The sequence below is a fragment of the Canis aureus genome, chromosome 22 (assembly GCF_053574225.1).
Source record: "Canis aureus isolate CA01 chromosome 22, VMU_Caureus_v.1.0, whole genome shotgun sequence".
NCBI lineage: Eukaryota > Metazoa > Chordata > Mammalia > Carnivora > Canidae > Canis > Canis aureus.
This window is the reverse complement of record NC_135632.1, coordinates 29,034,044-29,052,252: the sequence shown is the minus strand read 5'-3', so window position 1 is coordinate 29,052,252 and position 18,209 is coordinate 29,034,044. Positions and strand designations below refer to the sequence as shown.

General features: G+C 38.5%; 1 protein-coding gene across 1 annotated transcript in view; it reads right to left on the bottom strand.

Moving 5' to 3' along the window:
• Positions 1 to 3,184: 3,184 nt before the first annotated feature.
• The window catches only part of KCNH8 (potassium voltage-gated channel subfamily H member 8), a 363,281-nt gene continuing 348,256 nt past the window's right edge, over positions 3,185 to 18,209 (bottom strand). The window contains exon 16 of the mRNA XM_077865348.1: positions 3,185 to 6,319. Coding sequence (XP_077721474.1) covers positions 5,615 to 6,319 — 705 coding nt within the window. The 3' untranslated portion in view covers positions 3,185 to 5,614. The remainder of the gene's footprint in view (positions 6,320 to 18,209) is intronic.

The window sequence follows — 18,209 nt, the reverse complement described above, 5'->3', positions numbered from 1 at the left end:
CTCTGGTGGGACCTACTCTCTCTATGGGATAACGAGGGGAAACTTTGAAGACATCTGTGTGAAGTGGCAGACGTTTCTTCATCTCGGCTTCCAGCTACAGGAGCTATGGGCAACAGGGCAAGGCCCCGTGCTGCAGGGAAATTTCTGAGGCTTTTGGCTGACAGTACTCAGGTGTTCTGTATCTCAGGGTGGTGGGCATGACATATATATGTCTGATTTCTGAGGCATCAGCAAATTTCTTCAGAGAAACTTTATGGGCAAGAAAAAAAGAGATACATGTTCATATTGATGAATACATTTCCCGGATCTTTCTGTAATTGTAAAGATTTTAAAATAAGGCTTTGGGGGGCACCTGGGCGGCTCAGTAGTTGAGCGTCTGCCTTTGACTCAGGGCGTGATCCTGGAGTCATGGGCTCCTTGCATGGAGCTCCCTGCATGGAGCCTGCTTGTCTCTCTGCCTATGTTTCTGCCTCTCTCTCTCTGTGTCTCTCATGAATAAATAAATAAAATATTTAAAAAAATAAAATGAGGCTTTGATTACTAAAATTTGGATAGAAATCAGAAGCCACACAGGTTGGAGCTAAGATGGCTAGGAGCAAAGGTGGCATATTATTCCCCTGGTGCATCCCCCACAACTTTTTCTTAAAGGTAAATGTTGACTTGATTGGTAATACTGTAAGGAATAGATTGCAGGTGACATAGCGTAAAAGCTAGATTGTGGCTTCTGTGGAGAAAATGTCAAAGGCAGCTCATTTTTCAGAAGTTAGCCTGAGACTCTTAGGGGAAAGAGGAAGTAGGGAGAAGGAAAGAGAAGGGAGAGGGAGAGAGGGAATGGAGATGTCAGGGTAGGGAGATGGAGAAAGAGGGAGAGCTAGGGAGTAAGCAGGTGGAGAAGAGGTAGGGGGAAGGAAGGATGGAGAAATTTGGAAGGGAAGTGGGAGAGAGAGATAGGAGGCAGAGGAAGTAGGAGAGCCAGGGGAGACCAACTGACATTTGCTTAGTATTCTCTATATGTCAGGCAATGTGCTTTCACATAAATTACTTCATTGACTCTTCACAAAGACTCTGCAAGTTAGGTATATTTTAATACCCGATTTTTAGATAAAGAAATGGAGGCTCAGAAGTGTTAAATAACTTGTTTGAGGTCATAGAGCAAGGAAAAATGGCTGGAGGCAAACACTCCTTTGTGTCTCTCCAAAACTCCTGCCCTTTCCTCAACATTGTATTTCTTTGGAGTGTGTGCCCTTGGATAAACTGAAAGAAGCAGGCAAAGGAGAAGCCTCTTAGAGCAGTCTTTCATGGAAACTGCACAGGTTCTGAGGCTCTGTTTTCAGTGGTGATGGTGATCTAAGGGGAGAATCCATTTGGAGTGTTACAAAACTTTCTAGTAAAGGTGATGTCTTATAAGGATGATCTTACACCTCATGAGAAGAAGCAGCTGTAGCAAGAACTATTTGGAACAAGCTATTTTCATTGCTCTGGATAAAATCATAATCTTGACATGAGCAGTTCCATTTCACACAGGGGCCATCAATAGCAACTGTCATTCTCTAACCAAGTAGTTGGTTTACTTCACATCCAAATATGATTCCTCCCTATTCAGGAAGAACTGACAAGTTCATAAGGCTTCAAAAGGCATTTTCATTTTTTTCTTCCTACTAGAAAATCCAAGTCAAACAAGAGAACAAAGACCTACAACAAATCAAGAGGTACCAGTACATGACACATAGTAGGCATTCAGCCATTACCAGTAATGAAGGAACGTTCAAAGTGCTCTTGAAGAAAGTGATCACTTATTTTCATGAAAAAATTTATCGATTTATTAAGAATGCCATGGAAACAGTATGGTACATAATTGTCAGTTTTGATTGTTTGACTCTAGCTGGTCTGCCCCCCACAGAACCAACTACTCATTATCTAAGGGATGATGACACAGCTTAGGGTAACGTTTCTGGAGTTTGTTCCCTGGAACATCTATATCAGAATTGCTTGGGACCCAGCCCATATCTTAGGAATCAGGTCCCTAAAATCTCAATTTTATTAAGATCCCCTGGAAATACATCATTTGAACAGAAGTTTGAAACTACTGATATAGAGGTTGACCAGGTCTTTCTGATACAATGACAGACTCAGACCTATCTTTAACAGAATGTAGATGCTAGTCCACCTGTGTATAAATTAGGTAGGACTCAGTCTTGTACTACTATAGATTCCATACCAATATTTCCCAATATTTAGTGCATATAAATCACCCAGGGAGTTTAAGTGGGAGATATCAGGCCCCACCCAAAGGCACTTGGTTGAAGCCAGATCTAAAGTTTAAGCAAGCACCCCATGTGATTCTGATGCATGTATTCTGTTAACCTCCCACCCAATACAGAATCCTTCTGGAAAACAATTTTCCTGTCACGTAGTTATGCAACCTCTCAAAGGACACTTTATTAGTGATTTTACCATCTCTCAAGGCAATAAACTCCATTTGTAAGTGGCTTTAATTACCAGAAATTTCTTACGTTGAATTAAAATAAAGTCCTGTTAATCTGTCTGGTTCTCTTAATTAGAGCTACACAGAAGACTTTAGTCCTCAGTATTGTTTTAAAGAAAATATACTTGACCAAGAAAATAAGTGCTTTTCTTTCTTCTGGATCCCTGTTTTGCTTCTTCAGCAGAGTTGGTAGGTAGAGATCCAAACATGCATCCCTGATAAGTAGACAAGGGCTTCTGCTACTTACATTGCAATAATGTTTGGAAAATCAAATACCTAGAAAAACTTGGGATTCTCATTTCCTGGAATAATATCACAACAGACATAAACAAACAAAGCAAAATGTGTCATTCTGGCTGCCCAGGATATGGAGGAGTTCTGCTCAGAATAATGATGATGAGGGAAAAGGTGAATAAAGAGTAAGTTGGGACTGAAGTAGGTGCCCTCCTCTAAGAAATCAATGAGAGCCCTCACTTACTATGGGTGATCATTCATTTTCATCCAGCTGCAGACCTATGAGGGCAGGTATCTGATTCTTATGCCTAAGGTCAGCCATTAAGTGCAGATACAGAGGAGAGACTGGCTGGAAAAATATGGGCATGTTTCCAGACATTTCACAGGGGCTTCCTCAAATCCTCACAGGTTAGCTAATTTGTCCCATCTGTATGCTTCCTTAAAAAAAAAAAAAACACACAAATATTTTATTTTATTCTATTCACAGATTTCAAAAGGAAGTAATTACTAGTAAAGTTTTAAAAGACAGCAAGAACAGATCTGGACATGAAGAGGATACCGAGTGGCTATGGGTTATTGGATTTATCATTTAAAACAATGTGACTGGGTAAGTTAAAAAAAAGTCCATGGCCCAATTATTCATTTACAAAATGAGGATAATAGTAAGTCATTTTTAGCATTGTTTGACAATTATATGAGGAAATATAACATGTTAAATTCTAAATATATGTTGGTACAGAGTCACTACTCAAAAAACAGAATGTCAGTCATTATTGTTAGCATCAATAATTAGTGCTAGTTTGCCAGAAGAATATTCACACACTAATACCGTTCTTTTTGAATGGTACTAAAAATGACTATATAGGTCAGGAGAACAAAAGGGAGAATTAATACAAACCTGAGCACTTTAAATCTAGAAAGCTGCCTTTGCCTCAATTTTCCCATTCACTTAGGTAAGGAGAGATTAAATTTTGGAGGTGGAGAAGTAGAACGCATTGTCTTGAGTAATATGTTGATACACACGTACTATTTCCTTTTTCATACAGATTTCTTTCTGCTGCCCAGCCAATTTTAGGGTACAAGATTCACACATCAGAGCTTTTGGTTTGTTTAGATGTTTTTAATGATACAATTCTCAGACTGTTTATTTTTTGTGATGCAAAAAAAAAAACCTGAGACTCCAGAATGTAAATGGGATGTTTTCTAAGAATGTCTGGGATGATTTGGCCCTAAATGTCCTTAAACATCAAATAAAAGTTGAGAGGTGCCTGGGTGGCTCAGTTGGTTAAGCGTCTGCCTTCGGCTCAGGTCATGATCCCAGGGTCCTGGGATGGAGCCCCACATGGGGCTCCCTGCTCAGGGGGGAGTGTGCTTCTCCCTCTGCCCCTCCTCCTGCTCAGGCTTGTGCTCACTCTCTGAAATAAATAAATAAAATCTTTTAAAAAAAACCCAAAACAAATAAAAGTTGAGTGAAGGTGTTTAAACCATTCCCAAGCCAGCATCTGAATTTGCATTTGGCTGAGATGCAGGGAGAATTATAGGTTCTAGACCATCTCCGGCATCCGAGCTGTGTAATCTCTTTTTATCTCTTTGCAAAATGAGAATGAAAACACCTGCGCTGCATAACTTACAGCTTTGTTGAGAGCTTTACAGAAAAAAATGAAAACACTGATCCAGTGTAAGCTGGCCTTACTACTCTCACAAGTCATTGCTCAGAAGTCTGGGCTCCCTTTTGGAATTTGCACTGGTGTATAATCTCTCCCTCAAGAATAGCACAAAGGAAGCATACAGCCAAGGTTCTCTCCCTCATTTTGAGATCAGAATGGCTTAAAGTAGTTGAGATCTCATATCCCACAGACCAATTTTGGGTTCCTGAACAATGAAGTTTGATGCCTGGAGGGGAGACATTTATGCCAGCACAGTGGGGGCAGCCTTAATTCGGGTCGTTGGCGTGAGTCAGCAGAGCCTAACGAGGTGGAGCCCTGCCTACCACCATGCCAGAGCCCACATATTTGACACTCAGTCCATGTTTTTATTTCATTAATAAAATATGACCTCACTGTTTCTTTGTAATCCCGAAGTGTGAGGATACATTTGTTGCAAACTGCATGCAAATAAAAGGGGGGATTCCTTTTGAAACTACATCCTCTTAATAATAAATAGTTTTTGATCTACTATACATAACAGTAGTGCATTTCTTAAGACGGCAAGCTTTTTCTTTTTTTACCAAAATGAAAAGAAAACATTCATTTCTTTATAAATATTTTAAATAGTTTAAATACATATTTCATACCAAGTATATAAAAATAGCCTCTCTTTTTTTTTTTCGATAAATAAAGACATGTTCATTTACATGGCAAGTAACGTGCAATAGCTAACCACTGGCCACCAGCTCTATTTGACTGATTGTCTAGGAGATGACATGCAGTGATAATTGTCCCTTTGCCTTCACAAAAAGAAAAATAGATCAGCAGGAGCTGTGCACTCCAGAGGCCAACAGTGCTATGGATATTGTTCAGGAACGACAAGCAGGCACTCAGGAAAAACCTTTGCTGCATTTCACAAAAGTCACCTAGGACAAAATGAATCCACAGATTCTTTGTCTGGAACTTCTAGCTGCTCAGACCCTCAGGGTCTTTGGACTTTTAAAAAGTCTGTGAAACAGACGGGTAAGTGAATACCTGTAGAGGGAACGGTTTCTGCTATGTTCCTAAGGATCTAGCAAGTGCTTGCTACAGTATGGATGTGGCTCGCCTTCGGCTGGCTCCTCACGCACGCTCCTGCAGGACTCCCAGCTTAGCCCAGTCTTCACACCTGCCCGAGGCAAAAAAGGCAAACTAAAGCTGTCATGCAGTGGTGGGTTTGGAACTGGCAGCTGCTGCACGTGCGCAAATATCATACGTTTATGGCTTTACTATCTTTCATTTCTGCTGTGCTTGTGACAACTTCCAGTGGAAAGTTTTCCAAGGGTTCCGTAGAGATTGATGCTGCTCCTTCCCTGTCCCAAGATCCTGGCAAGTTTTCCAGACTGAAGGAACTCGTGACTCCTTGGCTGAAGCTGCCCTCCTCTGATCTGCTTGGGAGAACCAGATGCAAGGACGTTTCTGAGGAGGAGCAGAGGGAGGATGAGAGGGTCGCTGAAATGGACTGCAGAGGTGTCAGTGTAGAATCTGAATGTGGGGAGATGCACCTTAAAAATTGCAGATGACCTTCTTGGACGACCTGGTAGTGCGCAGGTGAATAATCAAGGTTTGGAGAATGATAAAGTTCAGTGTCAGCTGGATTTTGCTCATGAGCTCCAGTTCGCTGGGGGCTGCTCCCCACAGAGGAGGGATCCACACTCCAAATGTGTGAGGTGACATTACCATGACAGAGTTGTGCTTGAGTATAAGTAGCTCCCCCAGCTTGTAAGTGTAGGCAAGGTTGGTGTGTGCTCCAGGTCATCCTGGTCTGTAAGCTGTCCCTGGAGGGACACACGGATGTGGAGTGCAGAGAGCAAAACCGTGACGGTTGCTGAGGTGAGAGAACATTTTCTAGAAGTTGCATCACATTCCTCATGTCTTTACCTAACTGAGAGACCTCCTGAGTCAATGTCGTTACCTGCGTGGATAAAGCAAAGCAGAAAGCAATAGTCAGAGGTGCATGGCAGTGCTTTGAGAGCAGTGAGGCAGGGAAGTGAGATTTCACAATACGAAGGACTGAAAGGCTGCCCACCTCTAACTCCAGCCAAGTCCAAGGGGTGGATGGGAAAGTTGGGCACCTAATCTACAGCCATTCTTATTCTGAGGGAACCTACAGAGATATTCATAGTTGTGTTCTTAATCAGTGACTCTGGGGTTCTTGAACTAAATTAGAGATGTGGGTCAATTATCTCTTGTATCTCGTACATACAGACAGTACCTTAAGTTAATGGGTTACACAGTGGTGCACACAAATCATCCTCAGACACCTCAAAAACCAGTATGGAGTGGTGGGTATTGTATGTAAAGCACTCAGCACACCATCTGTCCAGAGTAGATAGTAAATAATAACCCTCACTTTCGTCATTTTTGGTTGAGATCCATGCTCATTGTAGGTTCAGGGGCAAACTAGCCTTCAGGGATGATGAAGGTGGTAAGCAAGAACCTGCACCAGATCGGTGAGGGAGGGAGTTTGCAGAAAGAGGGAACACAGCCAAATAAGAGAAACCTGAAAGCTAGGTAGGTGCAGATCAGATGGTGTGGAGCCTTGGGGCCTTGTGGTAGATCAGTGAACCTGGAGCCTTGTGGAATTGTAACCCAGATTATGTGGTATGTGCTTTATTCACTTTTCTAGCCAAGACATTTACCTTTTGTAAGATTTTCCAAGTAGACACAACCCTCAAACACCTAAGACCCACTGAAAAGTCTTCATTATTCATTTTATACTTAAAACCGATAATAAAATCTGTCAGAGGATCTATTTTCTTGCCAACCACATCACTTTTTTCTAACCATGGAAGACCACCAGAAGATTGAATCTAGCTTTTCTGGAGTGCTTACATTCTTCAAAGTGAGGAAAAGAAAGCAGGACACAAACATGTATTTTCTAATCTTTGGTGATTTGTAACAATAACACGATGGTGTAATACTTTGCCTTCATTGCTATGATTGTATTTTATAAAGGACCTTCTGTGACTTGATTATTCTATCATGAACCACAAAACTCCAATATAAGCACCTGAACCCATTGACTATCCTCAAAAAAACAAAACAAAACAAAAGGCAAGTTCGACTTCAGTGATGCCAGATCCAAGATTGCTGTTTTGGGCAAACTTTTTTCAACATTTACGTACACATTCCTAATTCCTCCAGCAGCTTAATTCATTTCACTTCCTGTGAGTGCGTTCTGAAACTAATTCTCCCTGGCAGGCCCATCAGGAGGTAGTGCCGCTTGAATCAGGCATTTTAAAAAAGGCCAGAAGGAGGTTTTTCCATGGTTCAGGCAACCAACTGGTAACACCTGCCTTGAAATTGCCAGGCCAAAAGTATTTGTGCCTTGCTGCTAGCATGGAACTCGAGGGACTCAATCGAATGCCTGTCCAGGCTTTTCAACAGATCTGAAACTTTGGGTGATAAAAAGATACCTCTGAGCCTCACATTTAAGAAGCAAAATAGTGAATCTGAGAAAGATGCTATGTGTTTTGAGATTTTCACTACATTTTAACTATGTGTTTTGAGATTGTCTAATTTTATTACCTGCCAAGCCTCAATTTTAAAGTGCATGGGTCACACTTAAATCAGGATCTGGATCTTGGCATTGCAGACATTCACCCATGGGTTCCATCTTGAACTGATTAGCTCTCTTATCCAAATTTCAGAAGAGAAGGCTGACACTAAACGAGATGTTTGAAGGGATATATTGACCATTCATTTCTGTGAAATGTCTAAGCTTCATTTCTGCATCGAATTGACCAGAGGTACATTAGCTCCCAGTAAAATGCTTTTTAATAGGCATTTTATTAGGCTTGAATAAAGATAGTCTTTGAAGAACCATTTTGCATTTTAAGCACATTAACAATTATGTTATTCAATAAATGTTTGAGTAAATTTATGATACAATGTGATTTCAGGTACCTTTTTCTCTATTGGATTTATAAACAGTGCTAAGATAGGCAGAGATACATTATTATTTCCCCACCTATAAAATGGGGACACTAAGGCTCAGAACTTAAACAACATTTTTAAGGTCCCTTATTTCATTCTTTGGTCTGGAATCCAGGCCTTCTTATTTTGGTGCTCTTTCTGTTATAATATATAATCACCTGGAGAAGGAGGTATTGATTAAGAGTTGAGAGATTTTTGTTAATGTGCTCAGAATTTGTGAAGAGCCCAGATGATACAAAAAGATAGCTTCATGTGTGAAATCTATCTGAAGTGTTAATTCAACATCAAGTAAGTAAATGGCATCATCTCTAAGTCAGAGATGTATTAAGCAGAGCAAAACCTCCTCATATTAAATTATACAAATAAAACAACAAAAACAGTGTGCAGTAAGGGGAATTTGGAGCCAGACAATACACCAACATATATATTTCTGATGAACTATTTTTTTCTAGATTTCAAGATGGACAGGTATTTTCTCATGGGTGAAATAGCTTTTGATAGCCACATCCTTGACATCCAACTTTTACTGTGCACTTATCACAACTTCGGGGCAATGAACTTCGAATGAGAATCGAGAGTCTTGACTGGCTCCCAGAATGTAAAGAAGCATTAGCATTTCCAGAAAACAAAATCACTATATTAGCCTGAACTAAAAGCAAACAAAGAATCCAAGGAAATAGAGCTTTCTTTAGCTCTGAAGGGTAAAGATCAATTTATATCAAGATTTCTGTCACTGTGTCACTGAGGAAACACCCCTGCACCTTATTAAAGTTACATGAAGAGAATTAATCCCTGTTGGATATGGGATCTCTCACTTCCCAAGGACAAAGGCAACTGTCACAAGGAAACACGGCATCTCCTGGAGGTGGATACTCTGGTGACGCTGAAAGTGACAACATACTGCCACAAAAACTGCAGTAAGAGGCACGGCACTTTTGTTTACTGCTTTCTGCTGGGCTTGCTAACAAAATTCATTCTAAAACAGGAAAGGCCTTATTCTTAATCAAATGTGGAAAGCAAAGAATGAAGTCTCTACAAGGGTGGTGAGGCTTTCTGCCTTTTTATAGCATGCTAAGATGTGCATTTGCTAAAAAAGCTTGTTGGGGCTACTTTGTGAACAAGGCTCCATCCATTTAAGGAGATATGCCTTCAAAATACAACTTAAAACCAGAGTACTGCAAAAATAGGTCAGTAAAAACAAACAAAAATCATTCCAGATCAAATGAACCAAAGTTTTCCCACTTACCTCAACACCTGCTCAAATTCTTTAAATGTCTTCTGTTACTCATATTAGAAGATACTATCTCTTTTTTTAAAAATACATATTATTTATTTGAGAGAGAGAGAGACAGACAGAGCAAGAGCAGGGGGAGTGGGAGAGGGAGAAGCAGAGTCTTCACGGAACAGGAAGAATGTGGGGCTCAATCCCAGGACCCCGAAATCATGACCTGAGCCGAAGGCAGCCTCTTAACCAACTAAGCCACCCAGGTGCCCAATACAGCCTCTTTTTAAGTGGATATTACAAAGCCCTTAACAAGCCCTATCTCTCTCTCTTCCTTTCTTTCTCTTCCTTCCTTCCTTTCTTTTCCTTCCTTCCTTCCTTTCTTTCTTCTTTCTTTCTTTCTTTCTTTCTTTCTTTCTTTCTTTCTTTCTTTCTTTCTTTCTTTCTTCTTTCTTTCTTTCTTTCTTTCTTTCTCTTTTCTTTTCTTTTTTTTCTTTTCTTTTCCCTCCTTCCTTCCTTCCTCCCTCCCTCCCTCCCTCCTTCCCTCCCTCCCTCCCTCACTTCTTCCTCTCATACCTCTAGGTGAATGACCCCATTTTTCCAGGTGTTGTTGAAAAGGTTAATGTTGGTAAGGGGATGGGATGGGGTGAGGATAGGATTTGGATTCTTTTCTAATCCATTTTAGGGATTGTTTTACTAATTAAAGATGCTCAATGCCCTTTCTTTCTTTCTTTCTTTCTTTCTTTCTTTCTTTCTTTCTTTTCTTTCTTTCTTTCTTTTCTTTCTTTCTTCTTCCTCTCTTTCTTGACCCTGAGATCAAGAGTCAGATGCTTAATCAACTGAGTCACCCAGGTGTCCCCCCATCACATTTTTTAGTGGCACCTATTTACTGACTCCCATCTCATGACTATGAGTGCCAAGTGACAAACTTAATTAAGTTATTCAGAATTGTTTTATCAGCTGAAATTTGGTAAACTTTTTTGCATCTCTGGTTGCTACCGTAGCTGGCTATTTTAGATGTGGCCTTCTGATTATTTCTATTTATAAAACTGATAAATAAACCATAACTTAATACACATTTTCCCCTTGTGTATTAAATTATATTCCTTTATTCATTCCCCCCCCCCTTCCACTTCCTTCTCTTAATTCTTCTGTGAATAAGAACCCATCAGTCTGGGATTTAAAACTGTCAGCCAAACCAGTTCACCATCACCATCTGCAGAGCCAATTGTTCACATCCAAGATTTCTCTATCCCTTCCAAAGTCCCAACTGCTAGAAAGAAGTGTTGAAAACACCATCTGTGCTTCCAAGTGGTTCAGTTTTCTATCCAAAACTTTGGATCATCTAAAGATTCTTCTCTTCTCTGTTCTCCCAGTAACATGTATTTTACCACACGAATCATTAGGTGTTTAGCAGATTTTTAGGCAGTACATTTGCTCTTGTTTAGCAGCATCTTCTGTCATGAATAGAAACACTCATGTGACACCGGACTGGTCAATTATCCATGATAATCCACAAAGTGATCATCCCATACCTTTAAGAAGGAAGTCACTAATTGCCACAATTTTTCTATTTTTTGCCATATCCAGCTTTTCTCAGAACTTCTTTTTGCTAAGAAATAGTTATTGTTGCCTACATTTCCAAGGTATCTGTTTTTCTTTTCTTATGTTTAATTTGCACCACTGATGTGATGCTACTTCTCATCCTCAATCATATGTCCACAGATACTTTGTTGTGAGGATTAAATAATACAATGGAGTTAATGTTTGGTCCCTACATATAACTGATGCTTGCCAGGATCCCCAGTATCTGCATTTGATAATGCAAAACAGCTCAGTTGAAAACTTCTTCATGGTAGGGAATACTGACCCAGGAAACATTTAGCCCAAAGAGAATAAAGGACATATATAACTCCTCTTCAGCCTCAGCACGGAGAGACAAACCATGCTGTTAATGCTTTTACAGAATTAATTTGGGAGAAATAGAGTCTCCAAGTTTTAGCATCACTTGTGTAGCTCTTTGCCGTAACAAATCGTAACAGCGATAACCAAAGCCTTTGAAAAATGTTGATCTAAGGTTTGAGTAATTGCAGTCAGATGGATTGAGAAATCTCTATAAAGGATGCATGAGCCAAAATACAACAATGTTCAGCAGGATTAGCTGGGGGCAGGTATGACTAGTCATTATTGTGCTTTATAATAGCTCTAGTCTCTGTATAAATCCTGCCATTTACAACTCTTTGTTGATACATGAGTAAGTTAATGAATAATAAGTTGCATGGTTAATTTCTTAGTATGAGTTTCTAATATTTTCATTTGAACTTAAATAACTTTCACCAATCTCCCCTAAATAGCACTGCAAGACACAGATTTAAGTACCACTATATCTCTAGCAGGTAAGAATGTTTTATATGATGTCAGTATCTCATAGACATCCCCCTCACTTCAAAATGGGAGGCTTTAAAACCATTGTGTTATTACATAGTTGAAAAAAATCCATCTGGGATGCTGGTGACCTATTGTTCCAATAAGACTGTGCACTGCCAGTTTTTACACTTAGATTATGTGCCTTTTAGTGTAAACACAGATTTGCTGTTCTGGTGTGTCTCTGGATTGTGCCTTTTGGGAACAGGAATGTGAGTTTCACAAGGAAGACCAGAATTGACAATACCTTTTATTTCACGTAGAAAGTAGCTAACTTTTGCCTTCTATTATTCATGTTTTACATTTTTCAATCTTGGCTATTGGCATGGTATGATTCATGGCCTCTGAGTATAACTGGAACTTCAATTGATAGAAAAAAAATGCCGTTTCCATTTTTGTACATTCAGTGAGCAGATGGGTAATGCATCTGTTGATATAATCTTCTTAGCTTGAAGAGTTCTTGACCCATCACTCAATTTTTGCCAAACATGTACACATTTTCCTGCTAGACACAATTTTTCTAAATTCCCGGTCCTAATTACACCAATCCTCTCCATCCCCCACCCCCCGCCATGAACACATATACATTTTTACAAGCTCTGATTCAGGTAATTAAATGGTCTTTCATTTAATCTTTTGTTATGTTGCATATTTATCATGGGATTCAGACAAGTTCAATCAAACTCCATAAGCAGGCAAAACAAAAAGGACGATCGGTATAATTTCATCCTTGTGTCTTTTGCTTCACAACACATTCAAAAACAAATGACAATCTTTTTATCTGTCAGCTAAAATAATAATCATACTCGGCACTTGCATAAATTTCATCCAAATGAGAATCTCAATCCCATTACTAACGAAAGTTGTAAATCTTGTTCTACAGCTGGAGAGACTAGAATGTTGGGAGGTGAAATGGTTTACCCGAGGTCACACAGGAATAGTACCAAGGGCTTTACTTTTGCAGGTGCATCTGATGCCACTTAAATTATAAGAGAAGAATTACAAGTCTTGAAAGTGATTACTCCAATGGTTTCATTGAATTTCTGCAAACTCAGGCCTTTGGACAAGACTTTATTACTTTAGCTGTATTGTTGTAATCCATTATTTATCAACCCTTTGATTGCTTTCCTCATCTACTTTCCCACTTCCTGTGACAAAGTTTGATTAGTATCCAAATTGCTGTCTGGCTAAAGGATCTTCACTGCTATTAGTGAAAAATCTGTCTCATCTCAGAATACAAACTGTATTGACACTGCTTATCAAGACAATGAATAGAGGAATTACTTGGGGATCTTGACACCATGTATACTAAGACTCGGTAGGTATGGGGTGGGATTCTGCATTTCTGTTAAGCTCCCAGTTGATGCGAGTGCTGCTGGTTGTCGTATTCTAAGTCAGATCATGACTTCCTATTATGGATCTAGTCCCTTTGGTTAACTCTTCGTGTACTAGTCTTTCAGTAAGAGCTGAGAATCTAGTCTAAACAGCTTTTCTCAATTCCTTTGACAAGTCTGTAGTTGGAGTTTTTTTTTTGTTTAGATCTTCTTTTACTTTCTTTCAACAATATTTTGTCATAACCATAAGAGACTCTTAATCATAGGAAACAAACAGGGTTGCTGGAGGGGAGGAGAGTGAGGGGATGGGATAACTGGGTGATGGACATTAAGGAGGGCACAGGATATAATGAGCACTGGGTATTATAAAAGACTGATGAATTACAGACTTCTACTTCTGAAACCAACAGTATATGTTAATTAATTGAATTTAAATAAAATAAGCACAAAAAAACACATATTTTGTCATTTTTGGTGTACAAGTCTATACCTCCTTGGTTAAATTTATTCCTAAGTACTTTATTCTTTTTGATATTACTGTAAATGAGATTGTTTTTCTTAATTTTTCTTTCTGATAGTTCATTATCAGTGGATAGAAATACAACTGACTTTTATATATTGACTTTATATCCTGCAGCTTTACTGAATTCATTTATTAGTTCTAACAAATTTTGGTGGAATCTTGAGGGTTTAGGGTCTTTGTGATTGTTGAAACTGTTGTCTTTCTTCTTGGTGGCTCCCAGTAGTTGAGGGTGTCCCAAGATCTGTCAGTGTCCCTAAGTGGAGGATCATAGAGAGTACCTAGGTGCACGTGGATTAGAAGCTGGTCCTTAGGCAGCAGCTGGGAAAGTATGCAGTAATATCCCTTTCAGGGAGAAACTAGGAAATGGGCATTTTTGCATGCTCCCTCTCTGCTGAACTTGGATATACAACCATAGAGATGCTCTTAACACCCATTTTTTCACTCTTTAAAATGTAAATTCAATTAATTGACATATAGGATATTATTAGTTTCAGAGGTAGAGTTCAGTGATTCATCAGTCTTATATAATACCCAATACTCATTAAATCACATGCCTTCTTAATGTCCATCACCTAGTTACCCCATCCTTCCACTCCAGCAATCTTAGGTTTGTTTCCTATGATCGAGTCTCTTATGGTTTGTCTCCCCCTCTGATTTTATCTTATTTTATTTTTCCTTCCCTTCCCCTATGATCCTCTGTTGTTTCTTAAATTCCATATATCAGTGAAATCCTATGATAATTGTCTTTCTCTGATGGGCTTATTTTGCTTAGCATAATACCCTCTAGTTCCATCCATATTGTTGCAAATGGCAAGATTTCATTTTTTTGATAGCTGAGTATATATATATATATACATACTAGCTGAGTATATATATCATTTTTTTGATAGCTGAGTATGTATATATATATATGCAAATCCCATCTATATCAATTTATCTGTTGATGGACAACTGAACAAACCCTCTTTTAATTGCTATGGAACATCATGGATATATATTCCAATCATTTTCTAAACCTAGAGTTGATTTGGTTTCAGTCTGGGATATAAATATGTAGCATTTTGGTATAAATGGCGAGATTTCATTTTTTTGATGGTTGGGTAGTTTTCCATAGACACCACACCTTTATCTATTCATCTGTCGACAGACATCTGGGCTCTTTCCATAGTTTGGGTATTGTAGACATTGCTGCTATAAACATTGGGGTGCAGGTGCCCCTTTAGATCACTACATTTGTATCATTGGGTAAATACCTAGTAGTGCAATTGCTGGGTCATAGGGTAGCTCTATTTTCAACTTTTTGAGAAGCCTCCACTCTGTTTTCCAGAGTGGCTGCACCAGCTTGCATTCCCACTAACAGTGTAAGAGGACTGCCCTTTCTCCACATTTTCACCAACATTTGTCATTTCCTGACTTGCTAATTTTAGCTATCCTGACCAGTTGAGGTTGTATCTCACTGTGGTTTTGATTTGTATTTCCCTGATGCTGAGTGATATTGGGCATTTTTTTCATGTGTCTGTTGGCCATGTGTAAGTCTTCTTTGGAGAAATGTCTGTTCATGTCTTCTGCCCATTTCTCGATTGGATTATTTGTTCTTGAGGCATTGAGTTTGTTCAGTTCTTTATAAATTTTGGATACTAGCCCCTTATCTGCTATGTTCTCCCAACCATTTAAAAATTATTTTTGTTTGCTATAATCATGTAGGACTTGTGAAAATAAGCCCCTTTGGCTTTCAGAGCCAGATGTTTTGAAGACCCTAGTTGGGGGCTCTAGTTCCAAACTCTCCAATGCTGGGAGTTAGGGGCTCCCTCTTGATTATGTGGCACTTTATCCGGGGTGGGGTTTAAGGTTTATGTGTCCCAGCCTTTACTATCTGTCTCTATGTAGTGATTTTCTCATTCACCTGATGGGTAGGAGTCATTCAGCTTGTTTCTATTATTTCTTATTTGTATGTTTATCTCACAGGGAATTATTCTGTGTATAGATGTACATTCAACATGTATGTACACAACATATGAAACATAGAAATATGTTATTATTTACTTAATATGAATAATAGTTATTTGGACATCTGTTATTTTATCAATACCTATATGTTTAAAATGGCTCATGGTTAAAAAATAAAAACAAAATATTTGGTATGTACATTAGAATCTCACTTAAAAATGCAATGTACATGTAATTCCTTTAAAAATCCCCAAATATCTTACCTGAAAAAGAAAACTGATTTACATTAATTGCTTCTCCTTTATTTCTGGTTGTTATAAGTTTCAATGACTAATTTTTAACTACTGCAAATCAGTGTCCAAAAAAAACACCAAAAGAATAGATACCTACTTGAATGAATGCAAAAGCTTTTCTTTTACTTTCATAGCAATTGAGCAATGAACACCTCAGTGAGAAAGACTGGTTCAGCAAGGTCTAATATAAAGCATCATGGAACCTACTACCTAAAGCTTGTTCAGAGGTCTAGAGTTTTCTTTTAACCACCGGTAGACACCTACCCGATTCAAGCTTTTTTGATAATGGAGTTTTAAACAAAAACACAATTCTCTATCAAATGAATGCTATGTGAATAGAACTCCTTTATCGCCAAGGCTGAAGAGATTCACTTTAGAGAGTAGGCTTGCAGATCATCAACTGAAGTCAGTATAAGGCTGTAGTAACAGTATTTTGTTACCAGCTATCAGATTTGATTTAAAAATACATTTAAAAAATCAATATTTTACCAGTGGACTCCACCCCACTTATCATTTTATTTGCTTCAAAATGTACTCCTTTTCCTTTCTTTTTTCTGGATTTGAATATGCTAACATGTGGAATAGTCACCAATGGAAAAACATATTTGGGAGATGTATCTTTCCCCTTGAATAAACATACACTGTATTTTATTAGACTTTTTTTGAAAAGCCCTTTCTAAAATTATCATATTTTAAAATTATCTGTCCATTATTAAATCAAATATTACTTTTAAGTATATATGGGTAATTTAAGAAACCAAAGACTCAAGTCTTAACGTGGGTATCTAATATTTCAGAAGGAAATCTTTTCAGTGCACACCAAGGATAGCCTTCTCTGAAAGCTAACCCAATAAAAAAAAGCCACTGAAATGGGACTCAGGTCTTGTTTTTAAGCCTTTCTATACCTCTTGCTGCATATGTGATTATCTCTGGGCCTCAATTTACTAATCCATGATAGAAGCATCTCACATGATGGGATTTATAGGGTCTCTTCAAACTCAAAATTGGAATTTTATTTTCTCTTCTATTCAATGTTCTACCTGATGGTTAAAAAAAGATATAATGCATAATCCAGCACTTTTTATACATTCATCACCATAAATGTATATCTACTGTATGTAGCCAGTCATAGCAAAGAAAAAGATAAATATTCTTGTCCTCATAGAACTGACATTCTAATGGGAGATAAAGATAATGAAAAATCTAGATAAATAAACTATGTACTGTATCAGAGGTTTGATAAGCTATGAGGAAGAACAAATTTAGAAGTAATTTGGGTAGAGGGGACTTCTATTTAAAAAGACTGGTCAAGGAAGACCTCACTAAGTTGACATCTGAACACAGGTTTAAAAGAGGGAAGAGAGCTTCCATGCAGATATTGGGGAAGAGCTTTCTGAACAGAGAGAAAAATACAAGACCTTCAGGTGTTTTCGTAAACTAAAACATGATAGACAATATGGTCTGTTCTGGAAATGTCATCTATAGGACACTGGGATCATTTGTGGTTGTCTTTAAGAAATTTGGACAAGAGGAGGGGTCAGTGGCAGAGGAAGTTAATCATGATGATTAAAGGGTCTGTATTTCATGTCACATGAGTAAAGTTTCAGGAAGAGAGAGCATTAGAGAGGAGGAAAATATGCTACAGAATGGGGAGGAAGAGAGATATTAGTTATCTTCAAAATTTAAAATATTTTCAGCATAAAAAACATTTATGTAGTTTTTTCTATGCAACTCAAGAGGGATAGAGTAGGAAATATTAATAAAAAGGCTTTATAGAAAGTTATATGAGCTAAATATAGAGAATAGGTTTCTAATAGCTAAACTAATTGAGGAATGAGGTTGGCTGTCATCAGAAGCACTTGGAGAATTTTTTTTTTTTTTTTACTTGGAGAATTTTTTAAAAGATTTTGTTTCTTTAGAGAAAGAGAGAGAGCAAGAGAGAGAGAGAGAGAAAGAGAGAGAGAGAGAGAAAATATGAGTGGGGGAGGGGCAAAGGGACAGGGAGAAAGAAAATCCTTAAGTAGACTCCCTGCTGAGCACAGAGCTCAACTTGAGGCTCCAAGGACCCTAAGATAATGGCCTGAGCCAAAATCACAAGTCAGAAGCTTAACTGACTGAGCCGC